The sequence below is a fragment of the Medicago sativa genome, chromosome 3 (assembly GCF_051527215.1).
Source record: "Medicago sativa cultivar Bolivia chromosome 3, Bolivia_mono, whole genome shotgun sequence".
In the NCBI taxonomy this organism is placed as follows: domain Eukaryota; kingdom Viridiplantae; phylum Streptophyta; class Magnoliopsida; order Fabales; family Fabaceae; genus Medicago; species Medicago sativa.
Genome location: NC_140751.1, coordinates 51689394 through 51710732, shown reverse-complemented (window position 1 = coordinate 51710732; position 21339 = coordinate 51689394). Strand labels below are relative to the sequence as shown.

Below are 21339 nucleotides of genomic sequence, written 5' to 3'. Positions count from 1 at the left end.
GATAAATATAAACATATAAGATATCATAATATAAGTGATTGAAATCGCAAGATTGAATATTATTTACCTTCTATTCAAGTGTAAATAAATGTTTATATATTATTATAGTAGGAAATGAAATAAGTTTTACTATATTCTTGTTCAAATTTTGATTTTCAAATAATATAAATGCTCTTTAAAAAAAAATATAAATGCAAAACAACTACTTACCTATAAAGTAAAGAAATAAATATTGAGTCAAAAAGAAATAAACACTTTTGCATCAAAAAAAGGAAAATAAATAACCACCAGTCAAAAAGTAAAAGAGATCACCACCACCACACCATTTACCAAGTTAAAACTACACAGTAGTACTACTGCAGTAAAGATTTTTCCATCTACATCATAGAAAATCTAAGGTAAAAATAGATTATACGTTGACCGTACACAAACACACTCCAATCTCCCTCTCTCTATGCTTCATTTTCTCACACACAACTCAACTTCCACAATCACACACAAAAAATAACAACCTCTTCTTCTCACTCATTTTCTCTCACAAACCTCAACACACACACACATACATTATTTGTAGCATTAACAGCCTTTAAACTTTAAACTTTGTATCCGACTCAAATACCGACTAATCCGAGAGAACCAATCTCACCGTAGCCGAGCAAATAACTACTACTTACTGAGAGGTTATTATATTTTTCTTAAATGGCTGATACTCGCCGGTGATAATGAAGATCTCCGGCGAATCTCACCGACATACTCCGTCATTCACGGCGAGCATTGCTTCCAACAACTCTCCCGATTCAGATCTTCGACCTCACCGGAGAACTTCTCGCCGGAAGTTCAAGACGCCGGGGAGTCGTTTGAGGAGAAGCGGTACGTCTTCCGGGAGACGGAGTAGGCCGGAAACTCCTTCGTCGAAGTGGAAAGTCCCTGAAGATGGAGAGGGGAGTGTTGTTGACGGTGGTGGTGATCTGGTGGAAGAGGTTTGTCGGAAAAGTGAGCAGAAGCAGAAGCAGAAGCCGGTGGTGACTGTGTCGGCGAGGAAGCTTGGTGCTGGACTTTGGCGGTTGCAGTTGCCGGAGGTTGCGGTGGGTGGTGATTGTGGAACACGTGGTGGTTTGAGACTCCAGGTAACTATGTTTTTTTGAAGATTATTTGTTTTTTGTTGCTTGATTTTGCTATTTTTGTTTGAAATTCGAGTTTTTGATTCAGCTTTGTGATTTCTATTCTAGTCTTTAGTTGTTTATAAACATATTTAAGTGCTTATCATATAAGTGTTTATGTATAAGCTATTTCTGTAACAAAGGATAAAATGAAGTCTAATTATTTACATATAAATTGTAAGAGTTGTTTTCATAATCTCTTACAAACAGTTTCACAAGTAAGTAAGCTCGAATGAGTCAATCTAAAATGAGCCATTTGTTGAATGTTTTTGTATGTTTTATGCATATTGTTTTTCAAGTTTGAGTTTGACCTTTGTGATTGCATCCTTTTTCGAGTTTTCATCATTCTGCATGTTCTATTTTGTGTCTCCAGAGGGAACTTTTATTCAGCTTTCATTTTCCATGATACCCTTTTTTTATTGGTTGTTGTTTATTGCTTTAAAAGTTAGAAGTTCATTTGAAGTAAATGGTTGATTGTTAATGATTAAAAAAATATGCAAGAAGCCATTATTGTGATCCATTATCTTCATTGAAAAGGAATCTGAAACCTCAAAAGTGTTGTGTTGTTGGTTAGCTCATGATTGGCTTAGGGACATTGCAGAAGCCATTATTGTTTTAGGTTATAATTGAAGAAATGAATTAGGGTTTGTTTGTTACTTGAGATTATTTAATTCATGGTATAAATGATGTGAATCATATCTATAGTGTCAATGTATTTGCATTCTGAATTCATGCTTTCAATGCTTACACTTAACAGAACTATGCAATCTGATGAATTGTAATCCTTATTTACTAGATTCCTTAACTGAACTGTACAAGTCTATTCGGTATATAATTATATATATATATATATATGCATTCATGTTGATGTCAAAAAATTTCAATGCACAATGTCATGTATTATTATTTTCAGATCTTGGCAGTTTGTTTGGTCAATAAGTTCAATAGCTTTCCACTTCTAGTTTATAACTGACATGACTTATATGCAGCAGAATGGAATTGGTTATGCAGACCACCCATGTCTTAGTAATCAAAATGCCGTTATGCATGGATCTGATATCAAGAATCCATCACAAACCCGTCGTTCCATTTCTAGGACAAAGGATGGACATTTTTGTGAGGTATTGTGTTTCCTATTTATTTCATAATTATAGCCATCACAATCATAAATGGCTCTGATAATTGGAGATTAATGAGTGAAGGCCATATTAAAATAAAGATCAAAAACTGAATTTAAATTGTACTCTTTCTTGCATGACAATATGTTTTGTTTTTTGTTTTTTTTTTTTTTTTTATATCAATTAAAGTGATACAGATAGAATTTTTACAATTGTCTCCGAGGGGATTTGACTTTGTTCCTTAAGGTTGGTCAAACTCTTACGATTGAGCTGACACCTTATGGACAACTAATAAACTAATCCTACGAGAAAAACTAAGACACTCTTAACATAATATTAAGATATTACAAAATATTTCATTTTACTCTATCAAGCTCCTTAGTTACTTTCTTCATTCCTGATGTTATATGATTTCCAGTAGTATTATCACCTTCGAACGTATAAAACAAAGCAACTTGCAAATGCATGTCTAATTTTGATAGTTGTATTCTTTGTGCCAAAGGAAGCTATTTCGCGTAGTTAGGCTATATATACCTAGTAGATACATATCAAACTGTACATGTGGCTGTGTTCTACAACCAAGGAATTTTGACAAGATGCCAAATCCATGCGCCATGGTACCTGTGTTTTCTCGAGGCTTATATGATAGCCACCCTAGTTTAACTTTCAAATGTAGATAGATCTAATGAATGTTATTTCTTGGAGCTGAGAAACGAAATATAGTGTTGCTTAGATACATGCTAAGGTAAAGTGCATGGGAAAACATTTTCATATTGCTTTGTAAACTGATATGGGTGAAAATAGCTTTTAAAATTACAGCCAGTGAAGGGAGTTTTTTTTTTTTGTTTGGCCATAAAGGAAAGAGTTCGAAATTGTCTAACTTACACTTTCAGAAGTGAAAGAACCAACAATTCAATTGAAGTGCTAATCTTAAACCTTCTTTGTTCTCTTGCAGCTCGACCCTTCCTTCCAGTTTTCCTCTGCTGCAATGGAGGGAATGACAAAGTGGGATCCTGTTAGTTTAAAAACATCCGATGAAGGGCAGCATATCTACAGCCAGATGGAACTTCTAGACCAAAAGGATAGCACTGTTTCTGCTCTTGAAGCAGAGTTAGAGCAGGCTCGTGTGCGGATTCAGGAGCTCGAGACTGAACGCCATTCCTCGAAAAAGAAACTTGAGCATTTCTTAAAGAAAGTCAGTGAGGAAAGAGCCTCGTGGAGAAGCAAAGAGCATGAGAAAATCCGTGCATATGTTGATGACATTAAAACAGATTTAAATCGAGAAAGGAAAAGTCGTCAAAGGGCTGAAATTGTCAATTCCAGGTTGGTTAATGAGTTGGCTGATGCTAAGTTATTAGCAAAACGCTGCATGCAGGACTATGAGAAAGAAAGGAAGGCCAGAGAATTGATTGAGGAGGTATGTGACGAGCTTGCTAAGGAAATTGGAGAAGACAAGGCTGAAGTTGAAGAATTAAAGCGAGAGTCTATGAATCTTAGGGAAGAAATGGATGAGGAGAGAAGGATGTTACAGATGGCTGAAGTATGGCGTGAAGAACGTGTTCATATGAAACTGATAGACGCAAAAGTTGCTCTTGACGAGAAGTATTCACAGATGAATGAACTTGTGGCATATTTGGAAACCTTTCTTAAGTCAGTAAATATGAACTCAGATGCTAAGGAGATCAGAGAGGCACAATCTCTTCAACAGGCTGCAGCTTCCGTGAACATTCAAGACCTCAAGGGATTTTCCTATGAGCCATCCAATCCAGACGATATTTTTGCCATTTTTGAAGATGTAAATTCTGGTGAACCCAACGAGAGGGAGACTGAATCATGCATTGCTTACTCTCCGGTGAGTCATGCCTCAAAGATTCACACGGTTAGTCCCGAAGCCAAATCCATAAATAAGAATAGCTTTCAGAGACGTTCTGACATATATATTGATAACAACTGTGATATTGAAGAAGATGAAAGTGGATGGGAAACTGTGAGCCATGTTGAAGATCAAGGATCAAGTTGTTCACTAGAAGGAAGTGCCCCTTCAGTGACTAAGAAAGGTCGTAAGAGCAATGTCTCGGGGATGAGTGTGATAGAATGGGAAGGAAATGCAGGTGAAGAGACCCCATTAACTGAAATAAGTGAAGTTTGTTCAGTACCAACGAAGCAATCGAAGCGAATATCATCCATAGCTAGGCTTTGGAGGTCAGGACCAACCAATGAGGACAATTACAAGATAATCTCTATGGAGGGAATGAACGGGAGACTTTCAAATGGAAAGGTATCTAATGGTGGCATCATGTCTCCTGAATGGGGACTTGATAAAGGTGGACTAAGCCCCCAAGACATTTTATGCCAGTTAAGTTCTCCCGATTCAGGAAGCGTGCATAATCGAGGCATGAAAGGATGCATTCCTCGCACAGGACCGAAGGGTAGTTTGAAAGCAAGACTTATGGAGGCTAGGATAGAAAGCAACAAGGTTCAGCTGCGCCATGTTCTGAAACAGAAGATTTAGATGTGAACTTAACCAAAGATTGCTCATTTGCATAACTGAAGAACGACACACATACAGCATTTTGGTTTGAATTGTTGGGAGTACAAATCTGCTGCTTTCTGGAAAAACTGCTCAGAAATGGCGGGGGTTCATAAATAAACGCAATTTTACTGCCTCAGAATTTACCCATGTTTTAATTCTTCATTTTCACTCATTAAGCATTTAGCAGATAATATTTTCCTCCCATTGTGCCAATGCCTCAATAATATACTCTTGGGAAATTTTGTAATCTATCATGAACTGGCCTTGCTTCATTTTTTGTAATGAAAACTATGAGAAGCATGTTGCTTTTGTTGTATCAAGACATATATCCAGGGAAACTAGATTAACATAAATTATAAATTATATCATTTTCTTTACCCCAATTTGATTTCTATCATGTGTGTGGATGTGGTTTGAATGTGTCATAGATTTAAGAATATAGTGAGTATGATTTTAGGTGCTATCATTTAAGGTGATGAAACTTCATACCTGAGCGCTTAGATAGGGACCACTTCCCCCATTTATGTTTCATTGTCCCTTGGAATGATGAGGTCTGTTTTAACGATACATTGATAAAGAATGAAAATAATAATTTTTTTTTTTCCTTGCCTTTTGTTTCCTGATTAATAATTTATATATTGTGGGAGTTTACTAAAACGGTTATTATGAGAAGCATTTTTCTTGAATTGTATCATTGTCAAGTCTAAGGACAACTCTATCATTACTCTATTTCTTCAAAAAAAAAAAAAAAAAAAAACTCTATCATTACTCAATGTTATGTTTGAGGTCTCTACATTGTACACGTTTATGAGAAATTGCGTCTAGTATTGGACTAACCCATTTCTCAGGCAACTCTATAAAAGCTGAATAAGACTTTAATTTGTACATCACAAGCTTGCTGTTGTTGTTTGGAGTTTAGACCTTACATCATTTTCAAGTGGAGAAGAAGCATATGGGAAGACTTTGTTTTAATTGAGTTTGAAACAGACAGTGTTGTCGATTTTCGGCCTCGAGCCAAATATGGTGACTTTAATGTATAGGAGATTGATGAATGATTAAAATAAATTATTTAAATGAGAGAGAATGATTGGTTCTTTGGTTTTTATTTCATTGCGTACTTGGGTGGTTATCTGTTTTATTGCCACGAACAAGAAATTCAGTAATTAATGTTACACTCCCAAGTTTGGAGTTACATGGGAAGACCTTGACTATAAGCTCGACTCTAAACATCGAATTTGGAATTTGATAAAATGAAAATAACGAGGAAAAATCGACACAAACACAATGGAGAACCATAATAAGGTGCTAATGCTAATGGTGTTTACTTTCTTCTTTTGCTTCATGGCCATGCCAACTTACTCTAAACATAAAACTTTTACTACCATTGCTTCAAATCAGTTTATGCAATACAGTGATACACTTGTTTCTGGAGCTGGATTGTTTGAAGCAGGATTTTTCAACTTTGGAGGTCCACTACGCCAATACTTCGGTATATGGTACAAGAGCATATCACCAAGGACTATTGTGTGGGTTGCCAATAGAAATACGCCTGTACAAAACTCAACAGCGATGCTGAAACTCAATGGTCAGGGAACTCTTGTTATTGTTGATGGCTCCAAAGGCGTTATCTGGTCCTCCAATTCATCAAGAATTGTGGGAAAATCAGTAGTGCAGTTGTTGGATTCGGGAAACCTTGTTGTAAAAGATGCAAATAGCAGCAGCGAGAATGAGGAGTTTTTGTGGGAAAGCTTTGATTATCCTGGTGACACATTGCTTGCTGGAATGAAGCTGAAAAGTAACTTAGTGACTGGTCCATATAGATATCTCACTTCTTGGAGAACCTCTCAAGATCCTGCTGTAGGTGAGTTTTCATATAGGATTGATACTCATGGTTTTCCTCAACAGGTTATTGCAAAGGGAACAACAATTATTTATAGAGGAGGGTCATGGAATGGATATGAGTTTTGGCAAAGAATTCATAGGGTCTTGAATTACTCATTTGTGATTACTGACAAAGAAGTCACTTATCAATATCAAGCATGGACCAATTTCATTATTACTAGATTTGTGCTAGATACATATGGAACTCCACAACGTTTTATATGGTCGGATTGGACACAAAATTGGGAGGCTACAGCTACTCGTCCTATAGACCAGTGTGAAAAGTATGCTTGGTGTGGTATCAACTCTAACTGCAATATTAATAAATTTCCAATATGTGAATGCTTGGAAGGTTTCACGCCAAAATTTCAATCAAAATGGAAGTCATCAGATTGGTCTGGCGGGTGTCTGAGGAGAACAAAATTGAATTGTCTCGATGGAGATGGCTTTTTGAAGTACACAAACATGAAGTTGCCAGACACGTCGGCATCTTGGTACGACAAGAGCTTGAGCCTTGAGGAATGTAAGAAAACGTGTTTGAAAAATTGTACTTGCACTGCATATGCAAATTTAGATATCAGATACGGTGGGAGTGGTTGCTTACTTTGGTTTGACAATATTTTGGACATGAGAAAACATCGAGACCGAGGACAAGACATTTATATACGGCTAGCATCTTCAGAACTTGGTATTTTCATTTCCTATTACATCTTTTTCCTTTCCAGTTAGATATATTGCACATATTTCATATATTTCAGCATTTATCTTGATAGTATTAAGTCGTGTTGAATACTTTTAAATTCTTATTTTGAGTAAGCTTCTATACGTGCTTGTTGACTGACATTTATTTCAACCCTCAGATCATAAAAAGAATAAGAGGAACTTGAAGCTTTCTGGGACTTTTGCAGGGGTTATTGCATTCATTATAGGACTAACCGTTCTCGTATTGGTCACGTCAGCATATAGAAAGAAGCTTGGTAAGACAAGTGAACAAGTCATGATAAATAATTCTTAACATTAGAATTAGTTATAACTTACAATGAACTCTGAAGTTTTATTGATGTGTTCGTGTACATTGTTAACATTAGACCAATTTAATTGTTACTTCAGGCCATATAAAAAAGTTATTTCACTGGAAGCAGAAGAAGGAGAAGGAAGATGATGACTTGGCCACAATATTTGATTTTTCAACCATCACTAATGCAACAAATAACTTCTCTATCAGAAACAAATTGGGAGAAGGTGGTTTTGGACCAGTGTACAAGGTAAAGTCTTGGCTACGAAGTTAGTTTATCCCCTTATTTCGCCAAGTACTATAAGTACTAAAATTTCCTAAAATATTCCTAGGGCATAATGGTAGATGGCCAAGAGATCGCTGTTAAGAGGCTTTCTAAAACATCGGGACAAGGAATTGAGGAGTTCAAAAATGAAGTAAAGTTGATGGCAACACTTCAGCACCGTAATCTTGTAAAACTTCTTGGTTGTTCTATTCAAGAAGATGAAAAGATGTTGATCTATGAATTCATGCCCAACAGAAGCTTGGATTTCTTTATTTTTGGTTTGAATTTTCACACCAACCCAATTTATTGATCTCAATTTTTCTCTTGCTAAAAGCTTAAAATGTAGTTCTCATGCTAACTTAAGAAAGTGAAATCTGTTAGATGCTATGCGAAGCAAGTTACTTGATTGGACTAAACGTTTGGAAATTATTAATGGTATTGCTCGGGGGCTGCTGTATCTCCATCAAGATTCTACACTACGAATCATACATAGAGATCTCAAGACAAGCAACATTCTTCTTGATATTGATATGATCCCAAAGATATCAGATTTTGGTTTAGCCAGATCATTTATGGGAGACCAAGCTGAGGCTAATACAAATAGAGTGATGGGAACCTAGTAAGTTCGACTTATTTTTCTTCTGTTTAAGGTTTAAATATCTCATTTGCTTATGTAGTATTATACATTGCAGTGGATATATGCCTCCAGAATATGCTGTGCATGGATATTTCTCAATAAAATCTGATGTTTTTAGTTTTGGAGTCGTTGTGCTTGAAATAATTAGCGGTAGGAAGAATCGCGGATTTTGTGACCCTCTACATCATCTAAACCTCCTTGGTTATGTAAGTTTTGAAGTGTATATGTTCTATCTTATGACACAAGAAATAAACCAATCAATCAAAATCCACTTCATAAATGTTGAGCTTACTCTTTTTGTAACCTTGATGTCATTTTAGGCATGGAGACTATGGATTGAAGAAAGGCCAAAGGAGTTAATAGCTGACATATCATATGATGAGGCCATATATTCAGAAATAATAAGATTTATTCATGTGGGTTTATTGTGTACACAACAGAAAGCAGAAAATAGGCCTAACATGTCATCTGTGGTTTTTATGTTGAAGGGTGAGAAGTTACTCCCAACACCAAGTGAACCTGGGTTCTATGCAGGAAGAGATAACAATACAATCAGCACAGCATCTTCTTCAAAAGTCTGTTCAATAAATGAAGCTTCAATCTCATTGTTAGAGGCCCGATAGAATGCCACTTGTTGCAGTTGGTTTTGAAGTTCTTTGTATTTTGTTATCACTTAAGCATTACTCAGGTTCTCGGGGTGTTGAGTACCCTCATCCTTTGAACTAGCTTCTGGGATGAGATGCAAGCCCATTTAACACCACTGTGACACTTATATGGATGAAATATTGTTAAAAACGCGCTAATATTTTTCTTTTGGCGAATATGAAGATAGATAGATCCCTAAAAAAGAATGAAGATAGATAGATAGATTATATTAGTATGTGACGCAGTACGGAAGCGTAGGGTTAGCAAGCGCTAAACCTAGATAGAAAAGAACAAGTTTGCAAGCGACAAACTTGTGAAAATAGGGTTGCAAGCGACAAACCTATCAAAATAAGGGTTCCGGAATCCACCAGAAATTGAGAGAAAATCTCGAATATTATTAATGAATAAAAAAGTGTACCTCTTAGGCTACATAAGTTCTGCTTATATAGTGAAAGAAATAACAAACCCGTGGGTCAAAATAAAATAAAACGTAATAATAATAGAAAATTCTAGAAAACTACTAAGATTTGGCTAAATAATAAATACTACTAAATTACTAGTAAAACCCTCCTGCATCAGTCTCTTCCACCTCTGAAGAACTCGACCCCGAGTTCTCGTTCTAATAAAGAGCTCTCCATTCATTGTTGACTCCTTCAATGAACAAGCGGCACCCACCTGGATCCCATTGAAAAAATGTAGTAGCATGTCGAATATTTTCTAGATCCTCCGTTTTACAAAACTCAGACAAATAATAAGAGTGACAAGACGGAAGCTCCTCGGGTTGGTTGCAACTAGCATTATCCAAGCACCTTGAATCCACTTGAGACTCCATGCCTTCATCTGCTTGAGACCCTTCCAGTATAGCGTATGCCAATTCCTTGCATTTTATGTCTTGAGCTTCAAATTCTTTTATCTTGTCCTGTTGGTCACTTATGACCACAAACATATCACCATTAGCAGCAAACTTCCAAGTTCCGTGCTTAGGAGGTAAAGTCTTCCATTTGAGTATAATTGTTGGAGCACGAATACTTCCCCTATCAATCATTTTTCTGTGTAGATCAGCCACAACATAATGTTTTTGACATTCAGACATAATCATATATTTGAAGTAATTTTCATGATATTGCAGAACACGTTTAAAATTTAGCTTCTGCCACTTCAGGGAATTTAGCTCTAGATTTAGAAACAAAACAACATTCTCTCCAATAACTTCTTTTAAAGGAGATTCACTTATTACCATTGTATCATCACAACTTTCTTTCTCCAAACTAACATCAATGAGAGAAACACAAGACTTTGCAACCGGGAGGTAGCCCAAGTGATGATGGAGTGACCAACTATTTGATAATTCTGAATTCTTTCCATCATTCATCAGTACTATATCATGTATCTCAACACTTGAGCAAAAGGAAATTAGATAGAGAGATTGAGACGCCTCATAAACAAGATTTATTTTCCAATTCTTCAATCCATAGGTAGCAAGAAGAAACAATAAAAATTCTACAGCATAAAAATTCCTTTTGCTAGTAGTATCAAGCCATTTTTGGACTGAACGGAACTCAATGGCAGTTCCTATATCTTCCTTTTCTTCTGAACTTTGAGAGGTCAAATGCACAAACACTAAATCTCCAACATGTTTATTCCACATGATATATACTCCAACAGAAACTTTTATTGCAGCAAAGAATTCCAAGCCTAACACAAGCCACATTGTAATAAAGACATCATCAATTGACATGCCAAAACATTCAAAGCTAGAATTCATATTCACATAAACCATCTTGAATCCATAACATCTTTCAACTAACCACTTATTGAACTTCATGAAAGGTAGCAGTGAAGTGATTTCATTACTACTAGCTTTAGAAACAAGCACATATCCTCTGCCCCTTGCATTATGATTAAAATAGTAGAGAATATTTGTCGAAACATAACAACAACCATGAAGAAAATAATCAATTAAGTAGCTCCAAGTGTGGACATGATACAGTTTGGTGATCATGTTAGAATTGCAATTAGGAACCTCCAATTTATTACTGAACTTAACCATGTAAATAAGGCACGTTTGAGCTCCTTGTAGGCCAATCTGAGAAAAGGACTTGTTGATCAAATTAATCCCAAGACAAACTGCTCTCACTGTTTTGCTAATAGAACCAACATGCCTAACAACCAAAATTCCCCTTTCAACAAAAGTATCCATATGTCTTACAAGTCCATTCAACCAAGAATCTCCCAATATATTTTCAAATTCAATATCCTTCAAATTGTAGAAGTGAGAATGTTTATTTAGGCATGACAAAGTGTTAGTGTCATAGTATTTTTGCAAAGCAACGAATAGTATAACAACGTTATTCATCTCTTTGTTTCCAACCGATAGAGATTCTTCTAACATGGAACATAATGGACAGGGAACGAAATCAAAATAGGCAGAAACACGAACAATAATGATATGTCGGGATCGAAACTTCGGTGACTGTCACTACAAACAATCAATTTGAGAGCACAATCTTGCACAAAGTTAAGACTGTACCTGAGGGGTATTTCAACAAACATGTAATGGGCACAAGAAACCGATGTTGTTGTGATGAATTTCCCCGATCTATTTCCGGTGTCTAACGGTGCGGGAAGTGGTGGAGGCAAGGTGAAATTATGTGTCACTTGAAAATCCACGAGAATCTTCTGATAGCTTCGATCCGGAGGTTTGGGTAATGGCGGCAGTGTCGGAGCGAATATACATGGATGTGAAGGTTTCGGTGGTGGCGCCGGAACAAACAATTTTGCAATATCACTGCCAGAAATTACCGATGGCTTTGGCTTTGTAGGTATACTCCATGACTGAAAATCAACATATGTGGCTTGCACAATTTTCCGTTTGATAGCTTGCTTTGTAGCTTCAGCAACTCTTTGCAGCACTATAAATGAATATTCATCCGAAAATTGCATTGATGTCATACCTTTTGTAGTAATTGAGAAAGGCAGACTGAGTGATGATGTGTGAATGACATCAGGTGGTTTCAGAGGCAGTGCAATCAGGTGATTAGATGAGAATGGTTTACATTTTACTTCACTTAAACATTGCAGATTGGAGGGAGAGGTCTGATTTTGAAAACATGATCTCAACGCAACTAGAAATCCGCCGGGATCGTAACATCGGAGACTGTTGAAACTTAAAAGCACTAATTGCTCGGTTCCGCCGATTGTGTTATGTGAGAGGGATTGGAACTTTACCTCACCCCAAGCGTTGCGGAACGAATGACGAGAATGCTTTAGTTGGAATTTGTTTGTCCAACAACGTGGGTTTCTCTATCTCCATGTTTATTTCTGAAATTGAATTCGAACCCGAGTTAACGACTAAATCAGAATCAATTTCCGAATTAGGATCCAAAAACTGAGAACTTGAATCTAATTGCTGCGATAATTTCCGAATTGTTGGTGCCACTGACATTGAGATTGAACTCTCAATTGTCCAAGATACAGATGAACAAGTTGCCTCCTTGAGGATTGTTGATACTTTTAAGCAATATTCATCGTTATTTTCTTTTACTGTCGCTGGCCTTTCCTCATCTTTATGGTCCTCTGAAAGTGATTCTTTCTCAAAATCCATTGCTTGATTACCATGTGTAGTATCTATTGTTACGTCTTCACATGTTACCTTACTTTTTGCTTCCTGATCCTTTTCAATAGATTTAGCAGAATCGGTCTGTTCTCGTAAAATCTGCAGCTTCTTCCAATGATTCGACATTATCTCTTCAAAATCAGTTTTCTCCACCGTTGAAGAATTTGAATCCTCAATAATTCGATTGTTTTCACCACGAACCCTAATTGGTTCACCTCTCCTGTTCTGATTGTTTTTGTCGTCGTAGTTGTGGTTGTTGCGGTTGTTGTTGTTGTTGATGTTGCCGATCTTAGCTGTTAATGCCACCATCTGATCTAACAGAGCTTTGGCGGCCATATGTAAACCGTCAAATTCTGCTCTCGTCACCGGCTGATCACGTTAGAAAAAGAACAGGAGAAACCTGCTCTGATACCAACTGACGCAGTACGGAATCGTAGGGTTAGCAAGCGCTAAACCTAGATAGAAAAGAACAAGTTTGCAAGCGACAAACTTGTGAAAATAGGGTTGCAAGCGACAAACCTATCAAAATAAGGGTTCCGGAATCCACCAGAAATTGAGAGAAAATCTCGAATATTATTAATGAATAAAAAAGTGTACCTCTTAGGCTACATAAGTTCTGCTTATATAGTGAAAGAAATAACAAACCCGTGGGTCAAAATAAAATAAAACGTAATAATAATAGAAAATTCTAGAAAACTACTAAGATTTGGCTAAATAATAAATACTACTAAATTACTAGTAAAACCCTCCTGCATCAGTATGAGTCTAGATAAGTTCCTTGAGTAAAAAGCAATGTTCAAAAACTTGTTTGAAAGGAGATGCCTTCTGTATCTGGTATTATAAATCAGATGTTGTTGCAAATTTTGCAATGTAATAGAATTTTAAAGAGAAAATTGAAATTACTACTCGAAATCATACATGTGCCGACCATTTTGGAATCGTTTGATATCTGAAATCTCCTTTTCCAGCTTATCAAGTGTGATTGGTTATATGTAGCCATCAACCATGACAGATACGGTGCGCAAACATTATTGTGTTAAAAATGTTTTTTGTCCTTACAAAATAAAAGACCTCTTAAGTTTAGCCCTTAATTACTTAATTTTGCTAGTTGTTTTAGGACTTACAAAAAATTTCGACACAGTTTTAATGCTTGGTAAAACCAAATTTGTTTAATTATCCTTAAACTTTTGTACAATCTTTTGTATTCCTCGCACTGGAGGCTATAATAGAAAGCAACAAAGTTCAGCTGCGCCATGTTCTAAAACAGAAAATTTAGCTGTGAACTTAGCAAAAGATTGCTCATTTGCATAAACTAAAGAATGACACACAAAATAGTTAAAAACTAAATGTCCTATTGTTGACTCAATAATAAGTCTCATAAGAGACCTAAAGGTGCTAAGCACCAAACTAGCGGACACAAAATCTATTTATGGTAGGTTAGCATTTTTTCTCTCTTCTAATTTTAACTATCTTTCTCCTTGTCAATGTAATAAACAGGTAATTGAATTATATGAACTTGCTCAATGAGAATAAAATAGTTATTAAAAGTTTTAAAATCAATATAATTTGAATTTTACTTATATTTGTTTGGGCATATTTGTTTAAAAAAATGGAAAAGAAGAAAAAAAATATATATTAATAAAAGTGAAACTAATGACCATTTTACAACCGTTTCAAAGGGAAATTAAACTTTGTCCCTTGAGATTACAAAATCAAACTCTTACCATTGAACTAACACCTCATATTTACTTATATTTTTTCGAATGATTTTTACTTATATTTTGGATCATCTCTTATTTGAGAATCATCACTTATATTTTGAATCATCGCAAATTAGATTAGTCGTTAATTTTGATGTTTCTAGCACTTAGAAAATTAAACATGTTTCTTTGTGTCTAACTTTTTTAGATAGTCAACTTTTTATTTGTTTCTAACTTCTATTTATCTATGCAGGGAGATTAGATCAACATAAATTATAAATGATAGCATTTTCTTTTCCAAAATTTGGTTTTCTATCATGTGTAGATATGGCTTAGAATTCGTCAAAGATTTTAGATGATAGCGAGGGCTATTTAACTATTTGCTGATAAATAATGAAAATATTATTAGATTTTCTTACCTTTAATTTACTGATTAATAATTTATGTATAGTGGGAGCTTAATGAAAAGCTGTCAAGAGTCCCCCTTAGTTCCTTTGACGGACGTATATAAAAATATTTTTTTAAGTGTTCTTTGAATTTTAAGGTCTTTCTTATTTTTTAACTTGGGCATCAATTGTTTACTGTTGTTTAATAGATGATGATAGCGTAGAAAATTATGAATATGTTGTCTAATAGAGTGGGGAACCATCCCCTCACTCTGCATTATTCCACTATTACTTTAACTTTTGGTGTGTTTTTCTTTTTCTTCATAAGCACTTGTTGTATGCCTGTATTTATCAACTATATAAGAAAAGTATGAGTATGGTTTGAAATTTGAAAGATTTGACTAAATACCCAAGCTTGATTATAGATTATAGCTTATGAAGAAGGTTTAGGATAAGAAACTCATATTTTATTTATCTTTTGTGTGAACTGAACCCATTTAGTTAAGGGTAAACATAAAATGAATGGACACTGTCGGGGGAGGGAGGGAGGGAGGGAGAGTAGTCCCCTTCCACTTTTGATTTCTGATGATTGGATTTAGGAAAGTAAACAAAATCGTTTACCAAGTAATAAAGTGCAAGTAAAGTATCGTATCCATATGGGTTGTTGTTTCAACCAGGTAATTGGTGGTACTTATTTAAGAACACAAAACAAATAAATAAAGATAAAAGGGGTGTTTGTGCAATTTGATCTGTTTGCTCAGGGCTAGAGCTTAGGAGTAACCTGTTTTTTATTGCATAATGTTAGCGGCAGTTAGGATTTTTCGAATCTTCTATATACATTTGTTAGAATTAAATAATAGTCGAGTGTTATTCTGGTATTGGTTAAATGTCTTCTATTTAAGTATAAGTTCGCGGGGTGTTGTTTCTCTCCAACTGTCGAGTTGCAAACTTACACCAAAGTTTCTACGCGAGTCAATGCTTAGGGTCGTCAATCTTATATGGAGATGCGCCTTCGCACATAGATGTATCTGAGGCTCTTACTACCTCAGAGTTAATTAAAGCATACACTTAAATATTAGAGTTCCTAAATTCTCAATGGTCCTAAAGGTTCCATCCCTATATCGTCTACCTTACCAAGGATGTAAGAAGAGTAAAATTATTATGCTAGTTCCTAGGTTCGTTTACCGTTGTTACTTAGTCCTAGGTTTGTTTACCGTTGTTAATTAGTTACACTGTTATCTTAGTTACTTCCTGATTCGGGTAGGTTTTCACTGAACATTAGGCATGTCACTTTCCTAATCACTGTTATCTCAGGGTTGATTCATTTCGGATGAAATTAAGAATTTGCATAATAAAAGTAAATAGGATTCATAAAATAATTGAATAAAGACTTAAAATAAATAAATCCAACAAATAAAATAGAGGTTCGTCTTAGAACCCTACTCTAATAGGGTTTAGTTACTCATGGTACCTAAAGACAAATTACAAAATAAATAAAACATACCCTAGAAACTTAGTGAGGAGAGAGACTCCTCCATTGAAGCTCATTGTGCTTGCCTTCCTCTTGAACTACTCCGTTATGAGTGCCAGGAGTTGTATTAATAGGCTTGATTGTCACTTGGGTTTGAGCCTAAAATATGAGCCTTTTCTACCCAAAAGTAGCAAAGAGCAGTTATTTCCCGAATTCAGCATGCACGGGGCGCGCAGGTTACACTCTAGAGGCGCCTAGGTGTATTTTGTTTTGAATACTCAAGGTACATGAAACACTCCCATGGGTGCATGAGTGTCATTCTACGTGCCTCGGGCGCCTGGTTCACACCCGGGAGGCGCATCAGTGAATTTTATCGAGCGTAATCGTACATTTCTTCGTCTTTTGAGTGTTTTCTTTCATATAACTTGTCTTAGGACTTCGAACAAAATGTACCCTTCTTATAATGCCTTCAGAGGCCTCTTGAATCTTCATTCATTGTCTTCTCAAATCTTCTTGGATGTCTTTGCTTTGCCAATTTGCATGATTTTGCCTTGAATTACATCAAAAACACCATGAAATTGTTAGGTTTCGGGAAAACTATAATTACATGACTCGAAATGAACATATTACAAAATGTCCCAAAAACCATAGGCAATTATTCTAAAACTCCCCAATCTTGGATCAAAGCAATAAAAAGGGCTGAAAAATATGCTTAGAATAACGTAAGATAACATGTTATCACAACCCCAAACCTAAAATGTTGCTTGTCCTCAAGTAACGAAAGAGAATAAATTTTAAGGTTTGTATATTTTTAGGAAAAACATACCTTTTAGAAGAGGTTGCTCAGATCATCATCTCATCTCATTTACAAACTTGACTAACTTACCACTTCCATGCAAGCGAGATAGGCTTATAGAAGATAGTTCATACACTAAGCCACACTATTTTCCAGTCGAGCTGGTCATGACATTTGTTTACTCCAGTCATCACATGAACATATCTTGCTGTAAATTTGAAATAATTCTAAACAGATATTCAAGATCATACTATATACACACTTTGAAGTCTTTCAGGGTTATAACATGGCTTATGTTAAGGCGGGATATATTTAGGAAAGTAGGCTGGTAAAACAACTTGGAGTTAGATTTTCAGCCTACAAATTCCTACTAAACATTGAAGTATTGCCAACCTTCATTTCTTAAACCAAAACAAGATGGGTACTAAGTAAATTTTTTATATTTTTTTTCTTTCAAGATAGATACATTTTATTGAAGAGACCAACATTTAGGTGTTTTGGCTCTTGATTTTTTTTCTTCTTTTTTCTATTTTTGTTTGTGTAAACCCATACTTTTGCATGGTTTATTCTACATTTTTTTTTTCATTTTTGATAAATAAGTTTTACTAGTACCCCACCTAAACTTAAAATGTTGCTAATTCCAAATAGCAAAGCCAAACTTAGTTTCAAATCATACCAAGTTATTAAAAATATTTTATCTAACTACAAGAGAAATCAAATAGATGACATTAAAGTTCAAAACTTGTGACATAACTCGTCACTTAGTAACAACAAATAAAATTATTGCATGAAGGCTCAAAGTGGTTTCACAAAGATGATGATGATGATGATGATGATGATGATGATGATGATGATGATGATGATGATAATAATAATAATAATAATAATAATAGTAGTGGCTTGATAAGCTCAGAGTACCCAATTTTTTTTCCTCGTATGTAGTATAACATGATCGATAGTCCATAAAGAACGACAAAAAATTCGAGCAAAAAAAAAACATTCATAGGGAACACTCAATATAGAAAGAATTATAGTAGAAGAGTAGATTAAACATTTGGCTCAAATTGACACTGATTATGCTATACAAAAAAGAAATGGTGATTGTTATAAGTATCTTATGCACCAAATCTCAATAGTTATCGTGCTCTTAAACTTCGGGGGTAAGTTATCCCTCTGCTATACATGTTCTGGAACAAATTTATGAGACTAAAACAATTTAAGCTTGAAATGGAAATGTTATATAAGTAATTCAAAAACTAAAATTAATAGGCTTAATAAGTCATTTGGTCCCCTAATTAATTTCTAGTTTTCATTTTGGTCTCATAATTAATGAAACTCATGTTTTGCTCCCTCAAGTTTGTCTCTATTAGTCAAATAAATCTCTGACTGTTAAGTTTAAACCCAAATGTCTATGGTGGACCAACATTATAGATAGTCCATCATAGACCTTATTAATTTATTTAATTTAAATCATTCGATTTATTTTTTAAAAAGAGGATCGTTGGATCACGAAGGTCCTTTGTATATTACAGTATACCATCAATAGCTAATATTTCCCCATTTCTTCATCTTCTTCCTTCATCAACATACCATCTTCATCATCAATCTTCAGAAAGAAAAAAAAACCCAAAAAAAAACCAGAAAAATAATCAACATTCAAAAGCTTTCCAAACCTTCATTTTCTTCCATTCATTTGAGAATATATTTCTCTACACTCTCACCAAATCAACTCAGCAAAAGTGTTCACCATATTAAAACTCACCCTTCGTTTTCATGTTTGTTTTCCCTTTTCTCTTTTGCAAAAACTCAGCATAAGCATTCACTTTGGTTTTCCAGATTCTTTTCTCTTTTCCCTTGTAGAATTCTCGTTCTCCATTCTCCATTCGTTGCATAAAACTCACAAAATAATCACTTATTTCAACTGTTAAATTCTTAATAATCACTTATTCCATAACTTGTAACAAACCCATAATTCGAATTCGAATCCATAAAACTCAATAATTCAGAGAAATTAAAGATTGCTGCGACATAAACAGAATTCAAATCCACCTTCTTTCAGATCTGGGTAGCTTTTTATGGAAAATCGATGGAGGAATTATTTTTTCTAGGTAGGAAAATCGATGAAGGAGTAGCTTTTTCGGTGATGGAAGTGTAGTTGTTGTTGTGAAATCTAGATTCCATGTGTTCATAGATTTCAAATTGGCATGGCGATGTTGAATAAGAACAGTGATAGATATGTAGTTGTTCTTGTGAAATCTGGATGCCATGTGTTTATGCAATTTGAGAATTAATCAACCAGAACAGTGAAGTACTAAAGTAACGATGATGGAATCGTTGAGTTTATATTCTGCAACAACAATGCTACCTTTTTTCTTCATTTCCCTTTAACACGAAAGAGAATGGTGAGATTATGTGTTGCTTTTAAGTTGTTGAATTTATGAATTTGTAAGTTAAAATTAATTAATCTGGGGGTTTATTGGTTTTGGGAGAAGGAGAGATGAAGATTGAAAGTTGAATTTGAGTTGTTGAATCTAGATGCCATGTGTTGTTGTTGTTGTTGTTGTTGTTGTTGATGATGATGTTGTTGGTATATGATGAATAAGATGAAGGAATGAGAAAAAAAAAATTAAGTGTTGATTGTATACTGTAACATACAACGGACCTTCATGATCAAACTTTCCTCTATTTAAAATATAAATCGAATGGTTTAAATTAAATAAATTAATAAGGTCTATGGTGGACTATCTATAATGTTGGTCCACCATAGACACAAACATAATTCTCAACTTATGGTACTAGACATAAACATAATTCTTTTCCAACTTATCGAACTAGGCAAAAATATAAGTCTTACTTAAGAACCAAAAAATTACAATGACTTAGAAAACAATTACAATAACTTGAAAACAATTGAGAAAAAAAAATCCAAGACACAATTAGTGCAACAATGAGTCCAAAAAATTTCTTCTTCTTATCTTCAAGCTTCTTTTTGACTTTCTCATGCTTCTTTGAGCTAATTTCTTTTCCATGCTCTTTTCCATATTCTTTTCCAAACTATTTCCCAAATTCTTTTCAAACTTCCTTCCCAATGTCTTTGCCAAATTCCCTCAAATACTCCATTATCATTTCATAGTTGTTGCAACGAACATCATACTTCAACGCAGATGAGCAACCAGCATGATACTTTTTTGCAGATTTTTTTTTAAAATTCATCAAGTTTATCATCCCAAATGAACATATAACAACCATACTCAACCTGCAATAAATTTCAGCTAATGAATTCAACTGTTACAAAACAAATGTTAGGAATATTTGAAACAAACAATTTCACTTTCCACTCCATAAAATCTACATCTCCAAAACATCTCTTCGGATTTTCAGTTGTGTTTGAAATCCACATCTTGATAACCTTTTGACACCTACAGATTGGTGGTCTGCTTCCACTTGAATTCCCAATTGATGTGGTTTTGCTTCCACCCATTGCAAACCCTAATTTGTTCGTTTTAAGAGGAAATGAGAGGATGAGTCGAATAAAAGAGAGGACGGAGGGAAGAGGATGAAGATGGAAGAAAAAATTTCGATGGAGAGAAAGAGAAAGAGGATGGGTCGATGGAGATGGAGAAGAGAGAATGAGAAAGAAGATTTATTCCTTGAACTTTTATTTAAATTTAATAGGAATAAATGAGATATATCCGGTGGAAACAAAAAAAAACTAAAATAAATAACATGTCATCATGCCACATCAGCTCATTAATCCAGTCAGATGGTTTAGGAAGTGAGAACCCAAGAATCTTCATGTTTATTTGATGGGGGTAAAAGTCTTTTAACTCTTAGTTGTTTATAATTTAATTGTTTATTTGATGGGGGTTAATTTGATGGGTTAGTTGGTTTTATTAGGATTGAGGAGTAAAGGGTATTTTTGATAATTTAGGAGAGAAGTGTATTTTTGTGAAGTTATTAGAAAATAAGAGTTTTTGAGGAATTAAGATAATAAGGGTGTATGAGTAAAGGAGAGGTTTGAGTGAAGTAATTGTGTAGTTTTTCTTTATAAGAAATGAGTAGAGACTGAGCCCATTAAGAGTTGTGATAACTAAGCCCAAGAATATAAATAGATTG

At 34.9% G+C, this 21339-nt stretch overlaps 2 protein-coding genes across 4 annotated transcripts; both read left to right on the top strand.

Annotated features, from left to right (window-relative positions):
- Positions 1 to 469: 469 nt before the first annotated feature.
- LOC146938149 (uncharacterized) lies at positions 470 to 5194 on the top strand. Of its 2 annotated transcripts, none has more exons than XM_085752159.1 (3): positions 470 to 1127; positions 2153 to 2281; positions 3234 to 5194. In XM_085752159.1, exons 1-3 carry the CDS (start codon positions 723 to 725, stop codon positions 4788 to 4790), a joined length of 2091 nt encoding a protein of 696 aa, XP_085608285.1. In that variant the 5' UTR covers positions 470 to 722; the 3' UTR covers positions 4791 to 5194. The 2 variants fall into 2 exon arrangements, with proteins under 2 accessions (XP_085608285.1, XP_085608284.1); XM_085752158.1 differs by having other exon boundaries at positions 2150 to 2281.
- Positions 5195 to 6050: 856 nt separating this feature from the next.
- On the top strand, positions 6051 to 9460 carry LOC146938148 (G-type lectin S-receptor-like serine/threonine-protein kinase At4g27290). Of its 2 annotated transcripts, none has more exons than XM_085752157.1 (7): positions 6051 to 7380; positions 7601 to 7669; positions 7803 to 7957; positions 8040 to 8250; positions 8354 to 8591; positions 8665 to 8815; positions 8930 to 9460. In XM_085752157.1, exons 1-7 carry the CDS (start codon positions 6096 to 6098, stop codon positions 9230 to 9232), a joined length of 2412 nt encoding a protein of 803 aa, XP_085608283.1. In that variant the 5' UTR covers positions 6051 to 6095; the 3' UTR covers positions 9233 to 9460. The 2 variants fall into 2 exon arrangements, with proteins under 2 accessions (XP_085608283.1, XP_085608282.1); XM_085752156.1 differs by having other exon boundaries at positions 7553 to 7669.
- The last annotated feature ends 11879 nt before the right edge of the window (positions 9461 to 21339 follow it).

Coding starts and splice junctions, on each gene's coding strand:
- LOC146938148 (XM_085752156.1), top strand. CDS start 6,096: ATGGAGAACCATAATAAGGTGCTAATGCTAATGGTGTTTACTTTCTTC. Junction 7,670..7,802: donor AGCATATAGAAAGAAGCTTG/GTAAGACAAGTG, acceptor TTGTTACTTCAG/GCCATATAAAAAAGTTATTT. Junction 8,251..8,353: donor CTTGGATTTCTTTATTTTTG/GTTTGAATTTTC, acceptor GAAATCTGTTAG/ATGCTATGCGAAGCAAGTTA.
- LOC146938149 (XM_085752158.1), top strand. CDS start 723: ATGAAGATCTCCGGCGAATCTCACCGACATACTCCGTCATTCACGGCG. Junction 1,128..2,149: donor GTGGTGGTTTGAGACTCCAG/GTAACTATGTTT, acceptor ACTTATATGCAG/CAGAATGGAATTGGTTATGC. Junction 2,282..3,233: donor AGGATGGACATTTTTGTGAG/GTATTGTGTTTC, acceptor GTTCTCTTGCAG/CTCGACCCTTCCTTCCAGTT.